Below are 22,863 nucleotides of genomic sequence, written 5' to 3' on the forward strand. Positions count from 1 at the left end.
TGGCAGTTCGGGCTGGACTGTTCCCATGAGGCACAGGGTCAGACTGATTTGCATATGGCCATGTCTGAACTGGGGTGGCAGAGTGGGCTAAAGAACAGTGATGGATTAAACCCAGATCAGTTGACTGGGGGTGAGTGCTTGCAATGTTCAACACTCCGTCCATCATTTCCTTTGGTTTTGCTTTGTTCGCCATAAGTTGGCAGGGTATGCTCAGACGTGAGTCCCTTGCTCACTTTGCCACTGGATTCAAGCAAGCCTGGCTGAAGACGGCTGAAATGCCAGAAACCGGTCCTAGGAAGCTTGTTTCCGGTCCAGGGAAGACATGGCTTGGCAGTTCGGGCTGGACTGTTCCCATGAGGCACAGGGTCAGACTGATTTGCATATGGTCATGTCTGAACTGGGGTGGCAGAGTGGGCTAAAGAACAGTGATGGATTAAACCCAGATCAGTTGACTGGGGGTGAGTGCTTGCAATGTTCAACACTCCGTCCATCATTTCCTTCGGTTTTGCTTTGTTCGCCATAAGTTGGCAGGGTATGCTCAGACGTGAGTCCCTTGCTCACTTTGCCACTGGATTCAAGCAAGCCTGGCTGAAGACGGCTGAAATGCCAGAAACCGGTCCTAGGAAGCTTGTTTCCGGTCCAGGGAAGACATGGCTTGGCAGTTCGGGCTGGACTGTTCCCATGAGGCACAGGGTCAGACTGATTTGCATATGGCCATGTCTGAACTGGGGTGGCAGAGTGGGCTAAAGAACGGTGATGGATTAAACCCAGATCAGTTGACTGGGGGTGAGTGCTTGCAATGTTCAACACTCCGTCCATCATTTCCTTTGGTTTTGCTTTGTTCGCCATAAGTTGGCAGGGTATGCTCAGACGTGAGTCCCTTGCTCACTTTGCCACTGGATTCAAGCAAGCCTGGCTGAAGACGGCTGAAATGCCAGAAACCGGTCCTAGGAAGTTTGTTTCCGGTCCAGGGAAGACATGGCTTGGCAGTTCGGGCTGTACTGTTCTCATGAGGCACAGGATCAGACTGATTTGCAAATGGCCATGTCTGAACTGGGGTGGCAGGGTGGGCTAAAGAACGGTGATGGATTAAACCCAGATCAGTTGACTGGGGGCGAGTGCTTGCAATGTTCAACACTCCGTCCATCATTTCCTTTGGTTTTGCTTTGTTCGCCATAAGTTGGCAGGGTATGCTCAGACGTGAGTCCCTTGCTCACTTTGTCACTGGATTCAAGCAAGCCAGGCTGAAGACGGCTGAAGTGCCAGAAACCGGTCCTAGGAAGCTTGTTTCCGGTCCAGGGAAGACATGGCTTGGCAGTTCGGGCTGGACTGTTCCCATGAGGCACAGGGTCAGACTGATTTGCATATGGCCATGTCTGAACTGGGGTGGCAGAGTGGGCTAAAGAACGGTGATGGACTAAACCCAGATCAGTTGACTGGGGGTGACTGCTTGCAATGTTCAACACTCCGTCCATCATTTCCTTTGCATTTGCTTTGTTCGCCATAAGTTGGCAGGGTATGCTCAGACGTGAGTCCCTTGCTCACTTTGTCACTGGATTCAAGCAAGCCAGGCTGAAGACGGCTGAAATGCCAGAAACCGGTCCTAGGAAGCTTGTTTCCGGTCCAGGGAAGACATGGCTTGGCAGTTCGGGCTGGACTGTTCCCATGAGGCACAGGGTCAGACTGATTTGCATATGGCCATGTCTGAACTGGGGTGGCAGAGTGGGCTAAAGAATGGTGATGGATTAAACCCAGATCAGTTGACTGGGGGTGAGTGCTTGCAATGTTCAACACTCCGTCCATCATTTCCTTTGGTTTTGTCAAATCATCACGACCCAGTCTAAATTACCAGCATTAAGAGGTAGAAAACCCTGAACTACAGGAATGCGGCATTGACATTGTAGAGGCAGATTCCGCTTCATACAGATGGCAATAACATAACATGATGTGTGTCAAATCCACACCATTACCACTGGAATGTTGTACTAGATAATGCCAAATCCACGGAATTGCCACAGGAATATTGCATGGTTGTGCGCCAAAACACTGCGTTATTATAGAAATGAAGCGTTATTGTGTGTTAAACCAACAGTACTGAAATGAGGATACCAGGCTCGCACTGTGCCTCAAAGTGCTTTTTAAATTGAAGCCTACCAGACAGCACAGCAGTCTGGTTTGCTTAAGACGTCTTGGGAACATTCTGAAAGCTTCCCTGGGAATGTATTCTGCTCTTTGCTTACCATTGGCATTGTGGTTGGTAACACACATTTGCTTTCTTTCAATTTGCTGGCTGTACTTGTTATAGGCTGTCCAGCTTGAGCTAGTCCCTCGTATGGAGCATGGCTATTTCCAGAAAGCAAGCACTCATGGAAGAATAGAGTTATCAGGCCCATACATTTTGTTCTTTTTATTTTGTATCTTGTCACATTTGCTGTGCATTTAATGACAGAAGTCTCCATTTTTGTAGCACACAACAAAATGTAAATGTCTGTAAATGAACTGTGCAACTATTTCAGACTATATCAGAATTAGGAGAGCACAAATGAAGCACATGTTTTTGTAATTCTTAAGTGTGCTGGTAACATACATGTTAATACGATGGAAACAAATCAGTACTCTAAGTGATGCAATTTCCTCACATTATCATTTGTGCGCTGTATAGTTTTATCAGCTAAACTCTGTCTGTGCAAATTTAATGTTTATTTCAATTGAAAATGTGTTGTCTGTAACGCCAATGCACTACCACACCATGCATACTCCACTCTATGACACTCTACACCACTCCACTCTGTGCCACCCCACTGTACAACACTTTACTTTATCTCACTTCACTCTGTGCCACTTCACTCTTCAACACTCTACTCCACTCTATACCACTCCACTCTATGCCTCTCTACGAGACTCTAGGCCACTGTAAGGCACTCCAATCTACAACTCTCCAAGCCACTCCACTCCAAAACACTCTACTCTACTCTATGCCACTTCACTTTATGACACTCTATGCCCCTCCATTCTACTCCGCTCCATTCTGCAACACTCTACACCACCCCATCTATGCCATTCTATGTAACTTTACTCCTCTCTACACCACTCCACCCTGCTCCACTCCACTTTACTCCACTTCACTCCCCTCACTTCTCCTCTATGCCACTCAGTTCTATGACACTCTACTCTATGACACACCGCTCTGCAAGACTTCAGTGTACAACACTCCATGACAATACTCCACTCTATGCCACTCCACAAACCTTCACCCCCAACCTCTGCCACACCACAACCCATTCACCCCAACCTATGCCACTCCACAATGATCCACGCTACTCTATGCCACTTCACAACACTCTCCTCACTACTAACTTTTAATGGCGATGTACAGCAGCCACACTGATGTACAGCATGGCAAAAACACATTGGCAAAGCCAATAGCTCGTACGTAGGCATGACCTTCTGGCCTTGTCAATGCTTGTTGAGTGTGGGTGACATCCTTTTCATTGCTCATGTCCACCAGCTCACTGAGCACTTCTGATTGCAGGTTGAAGCAGTCACTGATCATCCTCTTCCTCTCCTCCCTTGCCATCTCGATTGTGTTCGCCATCATCCCGTTCTGCAACCATGTGGTGGCACTGGCTGTGGTGCTGGCTGTGGCAGGTCTGGCAATGGGAGGCATCGACACCATCTCCAACATGCAGCTCGTGCGGATCTACCAGAAGGACTCTGCCATCTTTTTGCAGGTCAGTGCATAACTTTTCCAGTATGCATGGGCTTCTCTGGAGTGTCATTACCCCGCCACATTCCCCACACATGCGCATCTTTGCGAGCTCCTGAACCAAGTTAGCAAAAAGTACATTGTTAGCTGATATCAAAGGGAGGGAGGCAGACCTCATTCTGCAGCACTAAGGCCTCCTACCTAGTCATGGCATGGTTGAGATCTTGTGAAGACTCACCTTTGTGAAGCAGTGGTGCTTCGTAGCTAGTCTGAGTATGATAAGTGTTATTTTTTAATTGGGGAACTGGCACATGCCTTTGTGATAACGTGAAATTTAGTAGCCAGTTAGCACATGGCATGGATTGTGATTGTGGGGCATCATAGAGGACATCTTGGCAGAGGCATCATTTGCATTAGATTGACTAATTTCCACCGGAGTACCTGTGCATTGCTCTTGAAATACAGGAGGTACACTTAGAACCTGGTGCTGCTATATGAAGAGGTATTGAGAATTTGAGGCCTTTTAGATAGATGATGGATAGATGTTGGATGTTGGACAGATGAAAATAATATAGACAAAATAATGTTTGTTAAAATGAGGTGTATTTCTAATTTTGGGGCATCAAACAGTTGATTGATATTATCATGGGAGCTCGGAAGGGTGGAGAACATTAACTGCTATTTGTACTTGTTAAGCGCATCAATCATCCCAAGGGATATCACAGCACTGGAAAGTATTGTCCTGGTATGATAGTGCTCAATGACCCGGCAGACTGGGAGTAGAGAACCAAGATACAGGCTATGAGTCTCGCTATTTACCACCTAGGGAACAGTGTAATTTTTAGCTTCTTTCTAGATGCCAAATAATCAGCCGTGCGGGGAAGGCCTAGGGGGATTGGAGAAGGATCGACCTCCTACTCTGGTTTTCTTGATGCATCTAGTTTTGGCCAGAGCGAGGTTGCAAGACCTCAGTTGTCATGTAGGAGTGTAGAATTCAATTTTGTCCTGAAAAATTCAAGGGCCAAGCTTGTGTGGTGCTCTATGTGCATAGCACATGAGTTTTAACTTGGCTGTCTGGCGCACCGACAGCCAGTGGAGTTCCTTCAGGCACTCAGATGCCAAGCTATACTTGCTTTGATTGCAAACAAGCTTAGCAGCAGCATTCTGAATCACCGGTAGTCAGGAGAAGAGATAGTCTGACATGCCCGCATAGAGCGCATTCCCATAATCCAACCTACTGGTGACTAGTGCCTGAGTGATGGTCTTTTGACAATTCAAAGGGATCCATGAGAAAAGTCTTCCGAAGAGCTTTAACATGGCACAGCTTTTTCCGCACAGTGATCTTATTTGGTCTTGCATAGTGAGTCCGTTATCTACAAGCATGCCCAGGTTTTTTACGACCTGTTTTGGCTCTGGGGCATTTTCTAGTGTCCGCGCCCACCAGGTATCGTCTCAGATTAGGTCAGCTCCTCCAAAGAGCAGGATCTCAGATTTCTCAGCATTCAGTTTTAGACAGTGTTCTGTCATCCAAGTTGCTGTTTTTGACAAACAATTAATTAGATTGTTCCTGGTGTCCTCGTGCCTTCCTTTGAAGGCAATTAAAAGCTGAATTTCATTAGCATAGGAGCCGACGTTGAAGCCCCATTTCCTGCCAATTTTAGCCAGAGAGGAGACATAAGCATTAAAATGGGTGCGGCTCAAAGAGGCTCCATGTGGGAAACCATAGTTAATGTTTATTGAGCTAAAGGAAAATGGGCCCATTTTGACCTTCTGGGGGATATTCTCAAGAACGTGTGATAATCATCGCAAAATTAGCTTAACGTAACTTTGCACATCGCAGTCTATTGCGGGAAAATAACACCGTCAAATCAGCAAAAACCAGCGACAGGCCTGCAATTCCCACGCGTCATGCATGAAAATGCACTATAAAAGCAACAACAAAAAATAAGCGGGAAAAAAAGAAACTGCGTAGTACCATGGATGCACCCGGACCGTGTGCAGAGACCAACGCGAGCCCCACGAGCCCCACAGACCACCAGCAAGGAACCTCGTGGTCGGGGAAGGCCAAGGAGAAGAGGAAGAGGCAGACGGGGTGCAGTCCGCAGGGAAACCAGATCAGCGTCACGGAAGTGACAGAACACCACCATCCACTGAACGTCAATATGACAAACGTGAATGTGGTCAGGGTGTCGAGGAGGTCTATGGAAGAGGACAAGAGGCGCTGGCATGATGTGAAAAGTCAAAACAAGCACAAACAACAGGAAGGCAGCAACGGCGACAGGAGGTGGGAGTCCTGAGCCACAGGAGGAGCTGGAGGCAACGGAGGCCACATTCATCAGGGTGGAGACTGCGCAAGGAGTTGGGAGTCCGGACACAGCCCGATAGGACCTGACACAACATCAACAGGGTGAGTAATGACCAGGGCATGGGGGTACGGGGGAGATGGGCACAATGGCACACATTCACAACGATGTGTAGCACATTGCACACCCACAATGACCCTGGATCATGTCCCTGATCCCCGTGGCACACTGCAGCACACACACATAGCAATAACAGCACATCCGACGACAATGTGGCACTAAGTGCAACACCGACACTGCAGAACAGAGGACACAACTGGGTCCGCTCATACGCAGAAACAGACCAATCACATCTAACATAACAGGAAACTGTGAGATGGAAATGTACATGTACAACCACACATCCGTCATGTAGTCCAAATGTCCACTGTCCCGCATCAAATATACAGCACCTCCCAAACAGTCACAATGTACATTGTCATACAGTCTGCATGTAAACTAGAACAATGCTCCAACATACAATTCAACACAATGTCAACATGCATCTCCCCTTCACATTGCAGAGGGACAAACAACACCTCCAGCAGAGCAGACCAGACTACTCATCAGTGATGCTGGAGAGGACCACCACACCTTCGACAACGACGCCCTACAACAGCCCTGGGACATCTTAGGCCACCCACCCCAGGATCAGGGCAGCCAAGCTACATAGAGGACACCACAGCCCCTGCACAGACCACACAGCAGGAAGCACCCGCTACCACGGCTGGCTCCCAACACTTCACCTAGGCACACATCGCATTCCAATGCCAGGTGTCAAAGTGCCAAAAGGAGGTGGCCGAACAGGTGCAGGTGGGGTCAGAGCTCATGGAAGCTGAAGTAAATCACATACGTGGGTGTTCAAGTCCCTTCAGGGACCACCTACACCCCACAAAGGACTGAACCACACCCAGAGCCCTGGAATCATCATTCACACCCCCACACTAGACCTCCGTACGATGGCCCAGTCCACTCCTCTTACGTATTGAGTGGGTGATGACAAAGCTACTTGTCCAAGGTCTTACCCGCTGCCAGCGGTGACATGGTTGCGTCCGCTGTACACAGCACAATGTAATGTTGTAGGCCCCGGGGCCCTCATGCATATATCATGACCACACGGGCACACGCAGATAGTTTGTGGCACGTATAGGGGCACGTGCGCCCGGCCCCTATATTGCCAGGGTCACATGTACAGTGACGCCTGTGCTGGATGTGTGTGGGGTGAGTGTAAGCCAGCCTGCACGGAGTGGTTGGTGCTGGCAACAACTTGAACAGTGAACACCATTAAAACGGAAACAGAAAAAAACAGCATTATAGAGACAACTGCGGAGCATCATGGTGGTAGCTGGAGCAAGTACAGAGGTCACCCAATCTGCAAACAGAAGTATCCGTGAGTTGCAGTGCACTGAGTTTGGGGCACTAGAGCTGAGCGTGCTCATGTGAAGAAAATATCTAGGATTGTGTCCCTTCGGGTCATTCCTGATGCAGCTGCAGTGGGGTGTGTTACACATGCATCATCTTCCTCATCATTGTCCCAGGTCTCCCACACTGCCTGAGGTGACATTGCTGCGTGAGCTCACCACAGCACACAACTAATTCAGAAATGGTCCATGAGTCATGGTGCACTGAGTTAGTGGCACCTGGAGTGCTGAGCAGGTTATCAGGCAGATGATGGCAACTCCGTTTGTGTCCCAGTACTGCTGTTTTGACTCTGGAAGTTAGCGTTTGGAGGTAGTTCTGGCGGTGGTGGCATGTGACTGGGCCGGTCAGAACTCGATTTGATGTGTGAGCCCTGGTGGACAGCACTTGAGGCCGGAGGCAGCAGACAGTGCAGGGCCACAGACACATGGCGTTGATGACCCAAAGGCCATCATCTCAGAGACCATCCAATATCTCTACGGACAGGGTCCCTGACTTGAGCTACACAGAGTTAGTGGCCCTGGATGCACTTCAGCCGGCACAGGTACACCGTCACGGGACGGTGACATGCGGTGCAGTGAGATAGGGCCACACGAGCTGAGCGGGTCCTCATCGATGTCCAAGGTGAATGTGGTGGAGGGTTGCGGGGGACAGTGGAAGGTATCCTCCAGGGCATGATGCAGCGGGTAGAAGCCATCCAGGAAGCGGCAAATTGAGGAATGGAATGCTACAGCCTCGTTTTCACCCAAAAATCTGTATCACCAACATGATGATGAAGACAAGCCTCCAGTCCATAGACTCAGTCACCACCAAAGTACAACCAGAAAGCGTCCATGGCTGTTGGGGAACAGACTTAGTGGCACCAGAGGTGAAGGGGTATGCAGTCTGCGATGAGGCCAGTACAATGATATAAAAGCTGCCATGAATAAATCAAGACTGAGTTCCCAATGTGTGACCTACTCGACCGCAGTGTAGGCCCGAAGCAGCGGTCAGCAGGGGCCCACATCTACGTGTCGTTTGCTCGCGATGCACAGAGTTAGTGACACCAGAGCAGTTGTTCGCAGTGTTCGATCACCTCCGTACGAGGATCCTTTTTCCTCCGGACTGCACCACGTCTTCCTCTTACTCCTCTCCATCCGTTCAATAATATGAACTCTGCCATACACAAATCAAGACTCAGTTACAACTGTGTGACCTACTCGACCGCAGTGTAGGCTGAAGGCAGTAGTCAGCAAGGGACCACAGACAGGTCTCGTGCGGATGCTATGCACAGAGTTGGTGGCACCACATCGAAGGGAGTACAGTGTCATAAAATCTACCATAAAGTGTGTACTCCATTGCATAATCAAGATGCAGTTCCAAATGTTTGAGCGACTAGGCAGCTGTGTAGGCTGGTGGAGTATGTCAACGAGAAAGGAGTACTGCGGGCCTGTGTCGTGGAGGACGTGATGGTCTGAGTATTCTGCTAAGCTCGAGGGCTTTTGGCTTGGGGCTTGAGCTGGCACGTGGTGGGCCCTCCTTGACACACTGCGGTGTTGGCAGGTGAGCAGTGAGGCCTGGGTGCGCTGGTGCGGGCAAGATAGGTTCGGGGACAAGCAGGCCAGGGTGCAGCAGGCGTACAGGATCGCAGGCAACACCGCTCTCGGCGATGGCGTTGGCCTCATGGCGGTCTGGGAGGCGCCGCCCTGGCAGAGATGTTGGGCATTCCGGAAGAGAACCACACCCAGTGCTATGTGCTTTTTATTTACATCCCTAGGCTGGCCTGGCGTACGCCGGGCTAGCCCACTCTGCTCACGCTTACGGGGGGGGGGGACGTCACAAGCTACATTTACAGGATCTTCCCCACTGGCTGGGGTGACATGGTTGCATCCACTGTCCACTACACTCCATACACCAGCAGTGCATGTGGACATGGATACTGCTGTCTGTCCAGCACATCTCCGCCACACTTGGCATTGTGTACCTTCTCATTCATGGGTCACTTGCCTCCGTCGCACATGCCTGGTTCCCACCTCTCCCCACATTCCGCTATTGTGTGGCTGAGGTGCCATGCCCTTGATGGCTCATGTACATGGCTAGCCCAGATTGCCACAGTAAGTTATGCTGTCTTGTCTGGTGGGTGGGCATGTTGTTTGGCATGTTGAATGTGAGTCTGTGACGTGTGCATTCCCAGAGTTGTGAGTTGCAGGATTGTGGAGTTGGGGGGTGTGGTGTGTTCATTTGGTATTTGCCAACAAGCAATACATTTCCATGGGTGCCATCCTGTTAGCGCTGGTTGATGATGGACTGTCGGTAGGAGTAGGAATCATGCACACTGCCTGGGTAGTTGGCGACGACGTTGGTGGCGATTCTCAGGTGGTCCACTGTTGCCTGCACATTTTGGAATGCGTGGGCTTTCTGTTCAGGTAATTGTGTGCAGTGTCACCAGGGGGCACAAGTAGGACATGTGTGCAGTCAATTGCCCCTGACACGTGCGGGAAGCCAGCTATGGCGTAGACGCCTTGCTTAGTCTCCAGCTGTTCCTGCGCAGTGTGGGGGGAGTATAGGTACTGGGGTACCAAGCTGATGATGGCATCCAAGACAGTTGTGATGAACTTTGATTGGGCTGGCTGTGAGACTCCTCCGTCTCTGTCGATTGTTGGTTGGAAGGTCCCAGAGGCCAACATGTGCAGCACAGCCAGCAGCTTTGTCTGCGAAGGGATGTTGGTTGTCCGCTGTGTTGGTACCGTCAGCCTGTGGGCAATGGTGGTAAGGATGCATAGGATGGTTGTCCTTTTGAGCATGTAGTGGGCAATGACATTCTCTTGTGATGGGTCTGTGAGGTTGGTGCGTTTTCTGAAGGTCCGCTGTCTTGGTCTGCGCTGCCTCTGTGGTGGTCCGGGGAGGGGGTGGGGGTGTACGGTGGGGTGGCGGTCCTGGGTGTGGTGGCGGTGGGTGTTGTGGCCCTGTTGGGGCTCCGAGCTGCATGATGAGTGGCTCCATGGCATCTGTTGGTCTTCAGGTGTGGCTGTGGTCTGGGCTCCTTTTTCTGGTGCTGGTTGTCGTCCGACTTTGCACCAGGTCAGAGCAGGGGTTAATTTCCTACTGCTAACGCGCCTTATCGCATGTTTTGTGATCTTATCGCCAATCTGGCTGGTTGTTGAGAATGTGGAGGAGTGGTGTTGTCGTGGCTTTTTGTTTGGGAACGCCTACTCTGCATCTCATTAGCGATAGTTGCCGTGGTCATCCGTGGTGATGTTTTTTGAGAATGCTATCTCCGGAAAACTGGTGATATCGGCTAATTGCACCGGCTTGTGAATGGGGCGATAAATTTATCACGACTTTGGCTGCAATAAAGTGCCGATAACTCAGCGATAGGTCCTTGAGAATATGCCCCTCTGTGTTCTATTGTGTATCAAGGAGCTGAACCATTGGAGAGCTTTCAAGTGAAACCCCTTTTCATGTAGGATGTTACATAGGGAGGTCATGGGATACAGTATTGAAGACTGCAGACAAGTCCAAAAGGATCAAGACGGCAACCTTGCCTTGGTCAACCAAGGATCTAATGTTGTCCAATACTGCAAGAAGTGTGGCTTCTGTGCTATTTAAGGCTCTGAAGCCAATCTGAGATGGGTCCAGGAGCTTGTTGGTTTGTAAGAAATTAACCAGTTGTTTGTTGACCAATCTCTCCAAGACCTTGGACAGGTATGGGAGTTGGGATAATGGTCGGTAGTTTGCGGGATTGTGGACCTCTATGCCGGCTTTTTTTATCAATGGAAAAACAATGGTTTGTTTCCAGATTTCCTGGAAGACTGACGATTGCAGGGACTTGTTAAAAATGTGGCTAACATACAGGCTTAAGACTGTTACTTGTAAGCCGAGAGAAGATGAAATGAGGGCATGGGTCGAGTGGGGATCCTGACTTGACCTCAATCATAGCCTTAGCTAACTGTTCCTCTGAGAAGGGAGTCAGGTTGCTTAGGTGAGCATGTGCTTTGGGTGGGGGCATGGTGTCCCGATCCGGCTCATCGGTGGATGATTGGTTTTTGAAAGAGGAGTAATTTTTTTGAAATTTTGTCGATGAAGAAATTACTGATTATCTCACACATATCTGTTGAGGGAATCATTGTTTGGGACAGAATGGTTGGCTTGCAAAGTTCTTTCACGATTTTGTAGAGCTCTTATGATGAATTGCTATTGTCCTCTATGCGTTTTGTATAGTTTTGTTATATTCCATATATCTACCTTATATAAGTGTAGGTAAACATCACAACCGATCACCTATATTCTTCCCTACATTACATATGTAACGGTTCTTAGGCACTGATCTTTTACCTAGATACGACACTGCATTCAGAACACAGGTTTTTCCCTGGTTCAATACTCATACATTATGCATGAGGCTTCCTGGAAGCACAGCAAGACTCACAGCAGGATGAACATCTCTTGTATAATATCTATGTTAAAGTTCAAGCCCAATGTCATCCTTTAGGCCGACACAGTAACACAGTAAGGTAGGACCCCTGGGGAGACCTATGGGTATATATACATCATGTCTTGCTTAGAGAGACAGAGGAGACCGTGACTTCCCGGCTGACACACTGACCAGAGACGCTGAAGTTCCTGCATGCAGACGCTCCAACTAGCAGTGGTCTAACATACCTCGCAGGGTGCCCAACTCGAGACCAGGACGGGGTCCCATATTCTCTTATTTCAAGTAAATGGGGTTGACTAGACCTTAGAGGGATTCTTGGCATAACACCTACACAGATGCTAGGTACATTTAGGTACATCTAGTTAGGGAGACATCATAGGAGTACGCACTGATTATCATGTATTCTATGTACTTGTATATATGCATGATTGCTGCAAGATTGTAGAACTATACCATCCCTATATGTTTGTAGTATTGCTAACCATATATCCCTGCTACTGTCTAATGGTTGTTGCAGCTCATATATTTTACACTAGAATAACAACTGTTCAATAAATACTTATTGAAACGCCCAGACTGTTTATTCTGTGTATCTCTGAGACGAACTAAGTGAGCACGAATGAATGAGCGAAAAGTAGTACATTGTTTCCACAATCCTGAGCGATCAGAGTTGTCATGTTCTGAGGTTGCCAGAAACTATTCTCTCCCTGATAAGAGGAGATTCTAGTGGCACAGTGAGCAAGCTAATGCAAACAGGCGTATCCGGTGGGGGTGCTCGGAACCAGTCTGCTGCCAAACCTTCAGTGTATGTTATCCGGAACACGCAGATCCTGTATAGGATATATAGGAACTACATGACATTGCACTGCCAACGTTGGTTGGGTACTTATTTAACAGTAGAATCTGAGTAGTTCAGTCATACTATTTCTCAGAGACCCCTACTCACAAACACCAGAGACGTTTGGAGTGGGTTGGCACATACTCCGCCACAGCTGAGTAGGCGAAAAATCCTATTTATTGGCTGTTGGTTATTCAAGCTTGAAGGACACAGTGTTCCGAAAATTGTGCATAAAACCTTCTCTTAGTTCCCTTGAACAAACTTCTTCTTTACAAAATGACTGAGGACAGAGATAACGCAGTAGTGGATCTGAACCTCTCAGCAGGAGAAGAAGATGGAGACGCAATTCCGATTGCAGAAATATTCAGACATACAATCACCCTGAAACGGTTAGAAAATGGTTTGTCATCTAGAGGTGGCACAAATCAAACAAAATCGATGTATTTTATTTGTGGGTTACATTCCCAGCAGCAAATGCAAGAACAAAGACATTTCACTCTTACATAGAGGGAGATGCACCAGTGGAATATGATCTGTTTGAGGACATTGAGGTTCCACTCACGTACCAAGAACACTTATACTGGTTTAAAGGCTCCCTACCCCACATAAGAGGAAGAGGAAGATTAGGCCCGCTCAGAGGAGAAGGGGCAACATGGCCGATATTAGCAGCCTACACACCACATCCTGACATTGAAACAATGCTACAAGGAGATTTACTTATACAACACAAAGATTTAATTAAAATCTATAGAGACTTGATATAATTCATCATGAGGAATTTTACAGTCCAGCCAACAACAGTTGTAACAAATGGAACTCAATCTCAGGGTACAGCAACTAAAATCACACCACAAACGTTACACGCGTTATTGGGCAAAATGCCCATGAAATGTGAACAAATGCCATTCTGGGTAGCTCAAAAAATAACTCAGCTTGAGGCAGTATTCCCAAATACTACCCCATATGAAAAACACAGAATTCTAAAAATCTGCTTGCCCATGGGGGTAACAACACAAGTAGAGGATTGTACTACTTGGGGTACAGTCTTTGCGGCAATTTATACCAGAACTCATGGTATTCCTTCATTAGCGGTGGTACCAGGCGTATTAAGACAAATACAAAATGAATATGGAGCAGAACCTGCTCTGAACTTAGGGATGAAGTTACTAGGTAACTATGACCAGGTATCAGCCATAATACTAGCTAATATTAAAGGGGAAGCAGCTTCAGTGGCAATGCGCCAGCACCTACGGGACTTCAGTCCTATAGATCAACAACACGAACTACACAAAATATTTGAAACTGCATATGCAGAATTAGGCAGAGACAGTTTGGGTGGGAAAGCTTTAAAACCAAAACTGATGGGCAGTCCTGAAGAGGACACTTCAAAGCAGACACCTACTTATTCTAAAAATAAGTGGGATAGTAAAGAAAAAAACTTTAAAGGAAACAAATCTCAATCCCGAGGAAGATCTACTCCACATGAGCCTTCTGAAAAGAGGTACAACCTTAGGAATAGGGATAATAGGGATAATATTAGGAAACCTGACAGGTATCAGGATACTGATACGTGTTCCTCTCGTTCCTTTCAAGGTTCATCGAAAAATTCAGAGACGGAAGGACGATCAGAAATACAAAAAGAGCGTACAGTGTCCAGAGACAAGCAGCACGCTCAAGATTATACTTCCAAAAGAAAAGAGAAGCAAAAGCAAAAGCCACAGTTCAAGAAAAAGAAAGTTGCAGGTCTAAAGATCAGACATGCCCAGAATTCAGAGGACTCGAATACGGAACGGGGAATGGGCTCTGTAGATGCTAGACAGTGTGGCAGAAGAAAAAATAGCTCGCCAGAACCTGATGGAGTTTCTGGTGACAGCCGACTTGAATGATTATATCACGGTGGAAACACCTGATACTAGAGTAAATGTCCCACATAAATTATATGAAATAACGCTCCAAATGGAGGGGGACAAAAGTAGGAAAGTGAGACATCTCTTTTGGGAGAACCTTATATTTGGCTATGACATTTTGTTAGCTGAACAAGATTGGCCGCCAGCATTCGTCATGGATTGCCCTAAAGAAGAAACGGTAATTCTACCAGCCTTTTCAGATCATATTCCCAGGCACTTACAAAACACATATTCGCAGGAGTGGGCGGTAGCCTAGGCTCCGGCATTATAAAGGAACCATGTTGGATGGGATGTATGTATGTATGTATTTCAGACTTATAAAGCGCGCTGTAACCCTACGGGAATCCTGGCGGATGAGGATTCAACCCACCACATAATTCCTTTAAAAAATACTCCAACTGCACAGAGGCAGTATCCAGTGAAGCAAGAAGCTAAAAAATAGGTCAGAGAGATCTTAGATCAACTTGAGTACCAAGAGGTGATTGAAACTTGCACATCACAAATGAAACCTGACAATACATATCGTCTAATTTTAGATTACAGACATCTAAACACTTGCACTTTGACATTTGCAGTTCAGAATGCACACAGTGCCGCAGTAATGAATAACATTGTGCGAAAAAAATACAAAACAACACTTGCTATCTCAAATGGATTTTTTTGCCAAAATATAGCGCCTGAAAGCAGGTATTTAACAGCCTTCTCAACGCTAGGGTCGCAGAGCCAATTTCAGCGACTCCCTGAAGGGTATAGGAACAGCCCGGGGATGTTTTCAGCCAGAGTAACTGAGTTACTTCAAAAATTGGATGAAGAGGCATTGTCCTATGTGGATGATATTTATCTGACGGATGATGACCTAGAGGAACACTTGAACTGAGTGAATACCATAATTTTGGGATTTGCATCTGAGGGCTACAATTTAAATTAAAAAAATCTAAAATCGCCCACCTCAGTGTCCTGTTATTAGGATACGAGCTTTCAAGTAAAGGAAAAAGCATAGCAGCCAATTATTTCGAAAAATGCGCGCTGCTCCAACCTCCAAAATCATTAAAAAATCTACAATCAATACTGGGATTCCTAAATTTTGGTAGAACATACATTTTGGATTACACAGAAAGAGTAAGACCTTTATACGACTTAATAAAACCTGAATTCTCAGCGAGAAACTGGACATAGGAACATACAGATGTACTTTGTTCCTTACAAGCTGACATAATAGGTTTAAAACACTTACAGACACGCGTAAACGTACGCAACCTGTTGATCCGTATAATTGCAGGTCAATCAGGGTACACCTATCTGACATACAATGAAGGTAAAACAGTACTAATTGCATACAAGTCACATTTGTACACAAATGCTGAGATGCACAGAAAAAATTCTAACAGCAGTACAGACTGCCATAGTGAGAGAAAGAGCACTGGCTCAGGGGAAACGAAAAATAGTAGTGACTCCATTTCCAGCCTTAGAGGCTGCAACAAAGGCAAGCGTCCTTAACGCCAAAGCCTTACATCCAAGATGGATACAATGGGCTAACTCTCTCACTGCAAGAGACGTAGAATACAGGTACGACACAAATTTAAAGACACAAGCATTCCTGCAATACGAACAAGAATATCCTCTACCTAATGAAATAATGCCTCTGGATGAGTATGAATATACCATTTACACTGACGGATCTGCTCCACCTGGCCATATGGAGTAAGCAACAATACAGCGCAGCATGTGCTATCATTAAAAGTTGCATGCAAGATGGAAAGTTCCATCCGAGTTGCACTAAAACGCAATCTCTAGGAGACTGCACGGCACAGTTGGCAGAATTAAAAGCACTGATAATGGCACTTGTAAATACGGATTGAGAATTCCCCACACTAATTGTGTGCGATTCCTTTTACTGTGTGCAGTCCTACAATGAATACTTGCAATACTGGGTTCAAAACGGGTTCAAAGATGCTAAAGGTGGCACAATTAAGCATAAAATGCTATGGGAACAGGTAGTGAAGTTTAAATCAGAACTACCAAGGACTCACGCGATACATACACTGAGTCATCAGCGTGATGGCGTTCACGTTGAAGGGAATTAGTTGGCTGATGAAGCGCAAAGGGGGCTGTACGCACGGCTTCCGTAGCTGCAGTCACTCGTTCTAAAACGAGAATAGACCATGAGATTATGGTAGCAGTTATTGCTTCAAGCAAAATCAACGGTGCAGTACCAAAAAGATTTCTGCTCAAATACTCCTACAAGTTAGATGCAAATAACATTCCATTTGCTCAGATTCCCAGAGTGGGGGATAGAGTAATTCCAAACATGGATCGTAGGTTAGGTTTAATAGTAGCAGCACACAAAGGCATAGGTTCTACACATGCAGGAGTTACAGCGACTGATTCTTTGCTGAAACAGCTCTATTGGTGGCCTGGATTAACAAAGCAAACTAAGGAGTATGTCTTGAAATGCAACATCTGACAGCGGATGAAAGGTTCCACTGTAACACGTCCTGCACAGACACCATTGTTAATGGCTGACAAGCCGCTAGCGTGTGTCTACCTAGACCACTGCGGCCCCTTGAAAAGAGATGGGACAAAAAAATGTATCATGGTGGCAGTGGATTCTTGCTCGAGGTTCCTATGGGTGTGGCCCCAGCCCTCGACTGACGCTCGAACCGTTATAAAAGATTTGCAAGTCTTTATAGGCACATACTCAATTGGCACATTACATTCTGAAGTTAAAGAAAACAGCAGTGAAGGCTAAGATGGCTGCACCAGTATATAAGTTCCCAAAGTTATTAGATTAAAAATGCTCAACTTTTCGTAACCCCACTGCCATAGAAGTCACACTTTGCGAGAAGAAAAACTTCTCTTCAAATAATGAAAATAATGAAAAGGAACAAATAATCAAATATGAGTCATTTATAAATAATTTCTTCCAAATCCATATAATTCTTATGAAATTATAATACGGGGAGTCTTGGAATCTCTTTTCTTCTATTAATCTTTATTTTTATTTCTATTGTTAATCAAATGCATCAAGCCCAGCCAACGCGTTTCGTCCCAAAAATGGACTTCATCAGGGCTGTAAAAAACATTATTAAAATATCGAATGTACACAAAAGGTTTAACACAAACTTACATTTACACAAAATATCATAAGAAAGGCCAGATAGACATAAACATGATAAAAAGGACATGAGGTTATTCAACCTTTAGCAACAAAAGTTCAACAAAGACACCCTGCCTATATCCATTCTTAACATGTACTACCAATAGCAAAATGATTCATATGAACAAGCAGCCTAATTACAATCCAAAATAGGTAAGTATCAACAAAGAATATATACAAACTCCTTATGTTATTCCAGATACTCTCAAGATTGTCATGATTCATGAGGGACATACATTTATAAATCCGAATCCAAGTGCCTCTGAGTGAAAACCATATAACTGTATAATAGACAGTAAGACCATAATGGAGAAAAAGAAATCTCAACACTGTTTCAATTTGCAAAAAGTATATAAAAATTCATAGGAGGGGGAATCTTATGGTCTAATATCGGACAACACTATGAGGGTATACACACAGAACATAAACATAATTACTTGGAGATCAAAAATAGGTCTAACAAAGTGCTCATATATAGTACAACAACTCACTTGGAATTAGGTCAAGAAGATCACTGAAGCAATCTATATTTAGCCATAGATATCGATGTTCTCGTGGTGTCTGTTTTCTGATTTTATCCGTGCTAAAAATACATAAGAGTAAGTACTATCATAAATGTAAATTATTCACTTGATCTATCAACTAAGGCTAAAAAGAGGGAGCAGACTTTTAATATATATATATATATATATATATATATATATATATATATATATATATATATATATATATATATATAAATAATTTATAAACGACTCATATTTGATTATTTGCTCCTTTTCATTATTTTCACATTGCATTCTGACCAGGGCCCTGCGTTTAGCTCTCGGGCTTACAAGGAGGCAATGGGACGTTTGGGTGTAGCATTGCGCTACTTATCTCCGTACCATCCCGAGAGAAATTCGGTAGTAGAGAGAAAAAACCAAGACTTAAAGCAATCTTTAACAGCTAAAGTATTAGGCACGGGCGAAAGTTGGGTTAAACATCTTTATGGAGTCCAGAGGGACCTTAACAACATGCCAAGAAGTTCTCTGGGAGGGTCACTCCATATGAGGTCCTATTTGGGACAAGAATGTGGGTACCTGATCTTGATTGTGAAGGCATAGTGGTGGATGAAAAGCATTTTGACATCCATGAACGTTTGGCTGTTTTACAGGAACTAAATGAATCAAGGACAAAACAAAGTAACGTCCACCTGAAGCAGACCTCCATTGGGTAAATCAAATCAGTCACGGGAAGACCTGTCTGGATCCCAAAAGTCGGGGATCTGGTCAGAGAGAAAATAGCGGACAAAAAAGAATTTGGGCCATCCTACAGAAAACCTGTACCAGTCCTCGCCATCGAAAGGAACAAAAACTGTCCTCTAACGCCTCTTGCCGGAAAAAAAGGAGAAAAGATTTGTCTCAATTGACCTGATCAAACCACACTATGTGGCCGATACTAAGCAGTAGGCCACATGGACTCCAAAGTAGCATACGCCCTCCTCTCGGTACAATTTAAGAAGTTCAAACGGAAAGACTCATCATGTTCGAAGAGCCTCCTATACGGAATGATGGACTATGCAACAATGCCATGGAACTCGTTCCCTTTGAACACGAAGTGCAACTTCAAAATCAAACTCAAAATAACACATAAGTTTCTATAAGACCAAATACTGATGTTTATGTCAACATGCCTCGACAAGAGCAAACTACGATTCCAACAAATCCTGATGCATTTCCAACAATTGATCGTACTGCTTCTGGCTACTTCATAAACTTTGATACATTTTCTTTGGATCCAAGTGAGCCTGAAACGACGCCAGCCCAAAAATAACGCAAGCAGCAAGTTAAAGACTTTCTGAACTTTCTTAGAAAGACTCACCTGGTATCACCGTGGGTAGAACTATGGATAGTTACTGGGGTGCTTTTATTTATTTTCTGGCTAGGCTTAGTAATAGTTTTTAAAATGCTTATTAGTGGACAATACATTCGGCAAAGCTCTGCAGCCCAAAAGGGGAGTATAATTTTAAAACCACATCAATCATCTTGAGAACAAAGAGATTTGTCGTTCATGAACATTACAGCAGTTTCTTTACCTGATGGTATAGTTTGGGACAAGGTTGATTTCGATATATTTGGCCCGACGGCAATTTTAAAAATTCCACATTTATTTAAAATATCATTGAATGATATCATTAACTCAAGTACATTTTCCGATGATTGCGATTTTGAAACTGTAAATAATATGTTATCTGATTTAGAAAAATCTTCTGCATTTTCTAATAGTGAAACATTAGAATCAGCAGATTATGAACCAGTGTATTGTTATCCTCATTATGGTAATAATTTTTTGCATAAATCTGCAAATCCTAGAAATGTGTTCACATACCATCAGTGGGAACATTGTCCAACACCATCGAAAGCCAGTTCAAAAACCATTGCACAAAAATGTCCATATTTTTTCAGGGTTTAATATGTCTGACCAGCCTCATATTATTATAAGGTTACACCAACATCAGCACAGAAAAAATATGTTAACAAACACCAAACAGATTTTCTCAGCATCCTTAATTGCCCAGTTGTCTGAACAAGGTTACGACTTATGGAAGGACATCATAGACCTAAAATCGGTCTGGGGTACTAGAGAATGGCAAGTGCAGGGAACATAAGCTTTATTTAGAGCATGTCTTATCCCTCAACAAATCATGTTTTTGAATGAGACAGTGCAACAGACATCTTGCCTTGGACTAGCCAGGAACAAAGACTTGAACACACCTTGCCTGCCAACAGCATCATCAACCGAGGGTAATGAAACATTACAGAAAGGAGTTATATTAAATTACACCATACAATACAACAGATCAGATCCAGATTGGAAGAAATGGTTGATTTGGCCCACAGACACCAATGGTTGTCAGGAAAGATTCATGGGTAAAACCGAAGGGTTTAGTAGCCATAGGCCAGATCCGCGCTACGTACAGAGACAACATCCAGGAGCTGTGGCATCCTACAGTGTTGGGAAGTTGTGCCGTAATTGGTTAGAAACCTCAACACTCACAGAAGTGAAACAACACTTATCCTTACTCACACAGGACATGGATCTTAGGGATTTTTTACTAGGTCCCAGGAAACCACGTCGGAAACGTTTCATATATGCTGGCATTTACGCTACCTACAATGAAATTTGGAGAATATCACAACAAGAGGCCGCAGAAAGAATACGAGAAATAGACCGTATTAACTTAGAGAAATCTCTTGCAGTGGTAGACAATGGGTTAACAACATTAACCTCCAGGATATATTCCATAGGCAACATTTTATCTTCTGCGATAGACATACTGGAACAAGATTTGGCCATATTACAACACAGGAAATCTCAATTACGTTCTATTGTATCAGTAAGCTGGACACTGCAATCTTTGCGTGCAGGCTATGTGCCATGGCGTTTCATCAACAGTACGTCTCTGTTTTCTGAATACAATCTAACAGATAAACAGATAGAAATGGCACAAAAGGAAGCTAAATATACAATGCTGCGTAGTCAAAAAACTGGCTAGATTACCGTTCACAGTGACAGAATCACTGCACACAGAATGGCTAATCCATGGCCACATAACTCTACCGGTCACTAAGTTTCAGTTTCAGTATTGCCTTGAACAAAAGCAGGCAGGCAAATATGAAAAAATGGGTAAGGAATACATTAAGGAAACTTGGGAATTACCATACAGATTTCGATGCCGGACAAACTGTAGGAGCGCTTTAAGTGGATTGCACATATGTCTGGACATTCTACTGCACGGGGCTTGTAATGGTTCAGTGGCGCACCTGTCCCTTCATCTGAGAGGTGCCTTAGCTGCCGTGATTACTCCAGCATTTGGGAGACTTTCAAATGGGAGTTACTTGATGTTGAACAGTCAAGGCTGCTGGTGAATGCTCCCGGGCATCGCATATCTGGTAACCGTGAGCTCCAGTGTTACTTGTGGTATGCATGTATTGTTTCCACCGACACATACAGTCAGAGAGGCGCCATTATGGCCTTTACTGAATGTTTCTTTAATACGGTTTGATACTCTAGGCAGAAGGAAAGCCATGCTTTTACAGAAGTCTGTGCCCTTAACCTCCGCTCGAGAGACTTTTGAACTCGAGATCGCAAGGTCTTCAGCTGAGATACAGGCGTTTATTAATACAAACTGCCCTTTCCATTACATTGAAATGGTAAATCGTATCTTTAACATGTCTGATACGACTGGCATTGTCCACCTATTTAAGACCATAGGTTCTGTACTTCTAAGCACCTTTCAGACGGTACTTGGAGTTATACCAAACTTCATACACTCCGTATTCGGAAGCATCTTTGGAGGTGTTCTGCTGATCCTGTTTCTAATAGCAGGTATCCTGATTGTCTTTTATCTGCTACACAATGGACGTCCCAGTCACCAAGGATATGGAAAGAGCGCTCCTGGAACGGAAATAACGTGACCGAATGGTACAATACCTGGGCATGCCTCGCCTGAGAGAACTAAGTGCATCTTGGTTCCTGTTATTTCGACCAGTCTGGATGGACTGCATCATACTCGTCCTCCGATGCGTGTTTTGCAGAGAAGAATGCATGTTAGACCTTTGATTGACACTCCCATCATGTGCGTAGCTGGACGTGAATGGTCTACTGGACCCAATAACAGCCCATGTTCTGCAGTGTCCTCAGTGCATTCCAATGTTGTTGGCGGCATTCCTTGAGCCACCATAGGTTGTAACTGCACCTGTTGGTATGGACATTGGCTCCTCCACTGACACCCAGGCTTTGGACGGCGCACAGGCTGCCCCAGCACCTGCTGTGGACAGTGTGGAACATCATCTGTGCTCAATTGATGTGCTTTGTGAGGTGCTACAGGGGCCGTCTACTGCGGAAGCAAGCAACAAAAATGTTGCGTCTACCAGCCATGACACATAAAAATTTGACTCATTTTGGCTCATCGTGTGCTGGGAAAAAAATCTCTCTTTTAAAACAAGCTCAATTTGGAACTCAGAAACAAAATTGACATTGACCTTCCTCTCATTTATTTGGGCATTAATGGCTTTCTAATTCTTAAAGATTTTTT

General features: G+C 45.2%; 1 protein-coding gene across 3 annotated transcripts in view; it reads left to right on the top strand.

The window, feature by feature from the left end:
- Window positions 1-22,863, top strand: part of LOC146869225 (solute carrier family 60 member 1-like) — a 227,048-nt gene that overhangs the window by 91,276 nt on the left and 112,909 nt on the right. For all 3 annotated transcript variants that reach the window (XM_085644449.1, XM_085644523.1, XM_085644364.1), the window contains one exon: window positions 3,533-3,731. In XM_085644449.1, the coding sequence (XP_085500575.1) occupies window positions 3,533-3,731 (199 nt within the window). The remainder of the gene's footprint in view (window positions 1-3,532; window positions 3,732-22,863) is intronic.

The sequence above is a fragment of the Triturus cristatus genome, chromosome 1_1 (assembly GCF_964204655.1).
Source record: "Triturus cristatus chromosome 1_1, aTriCri1.1, whole genome shotgun sequence".
Classification (NCBI taxonomy): domain Eukaryota; kingdom Metazoa; phylum Chordata; class Amphibia; order Caudata; family Salamandridae; genus Triturus; species Triturus cristatus.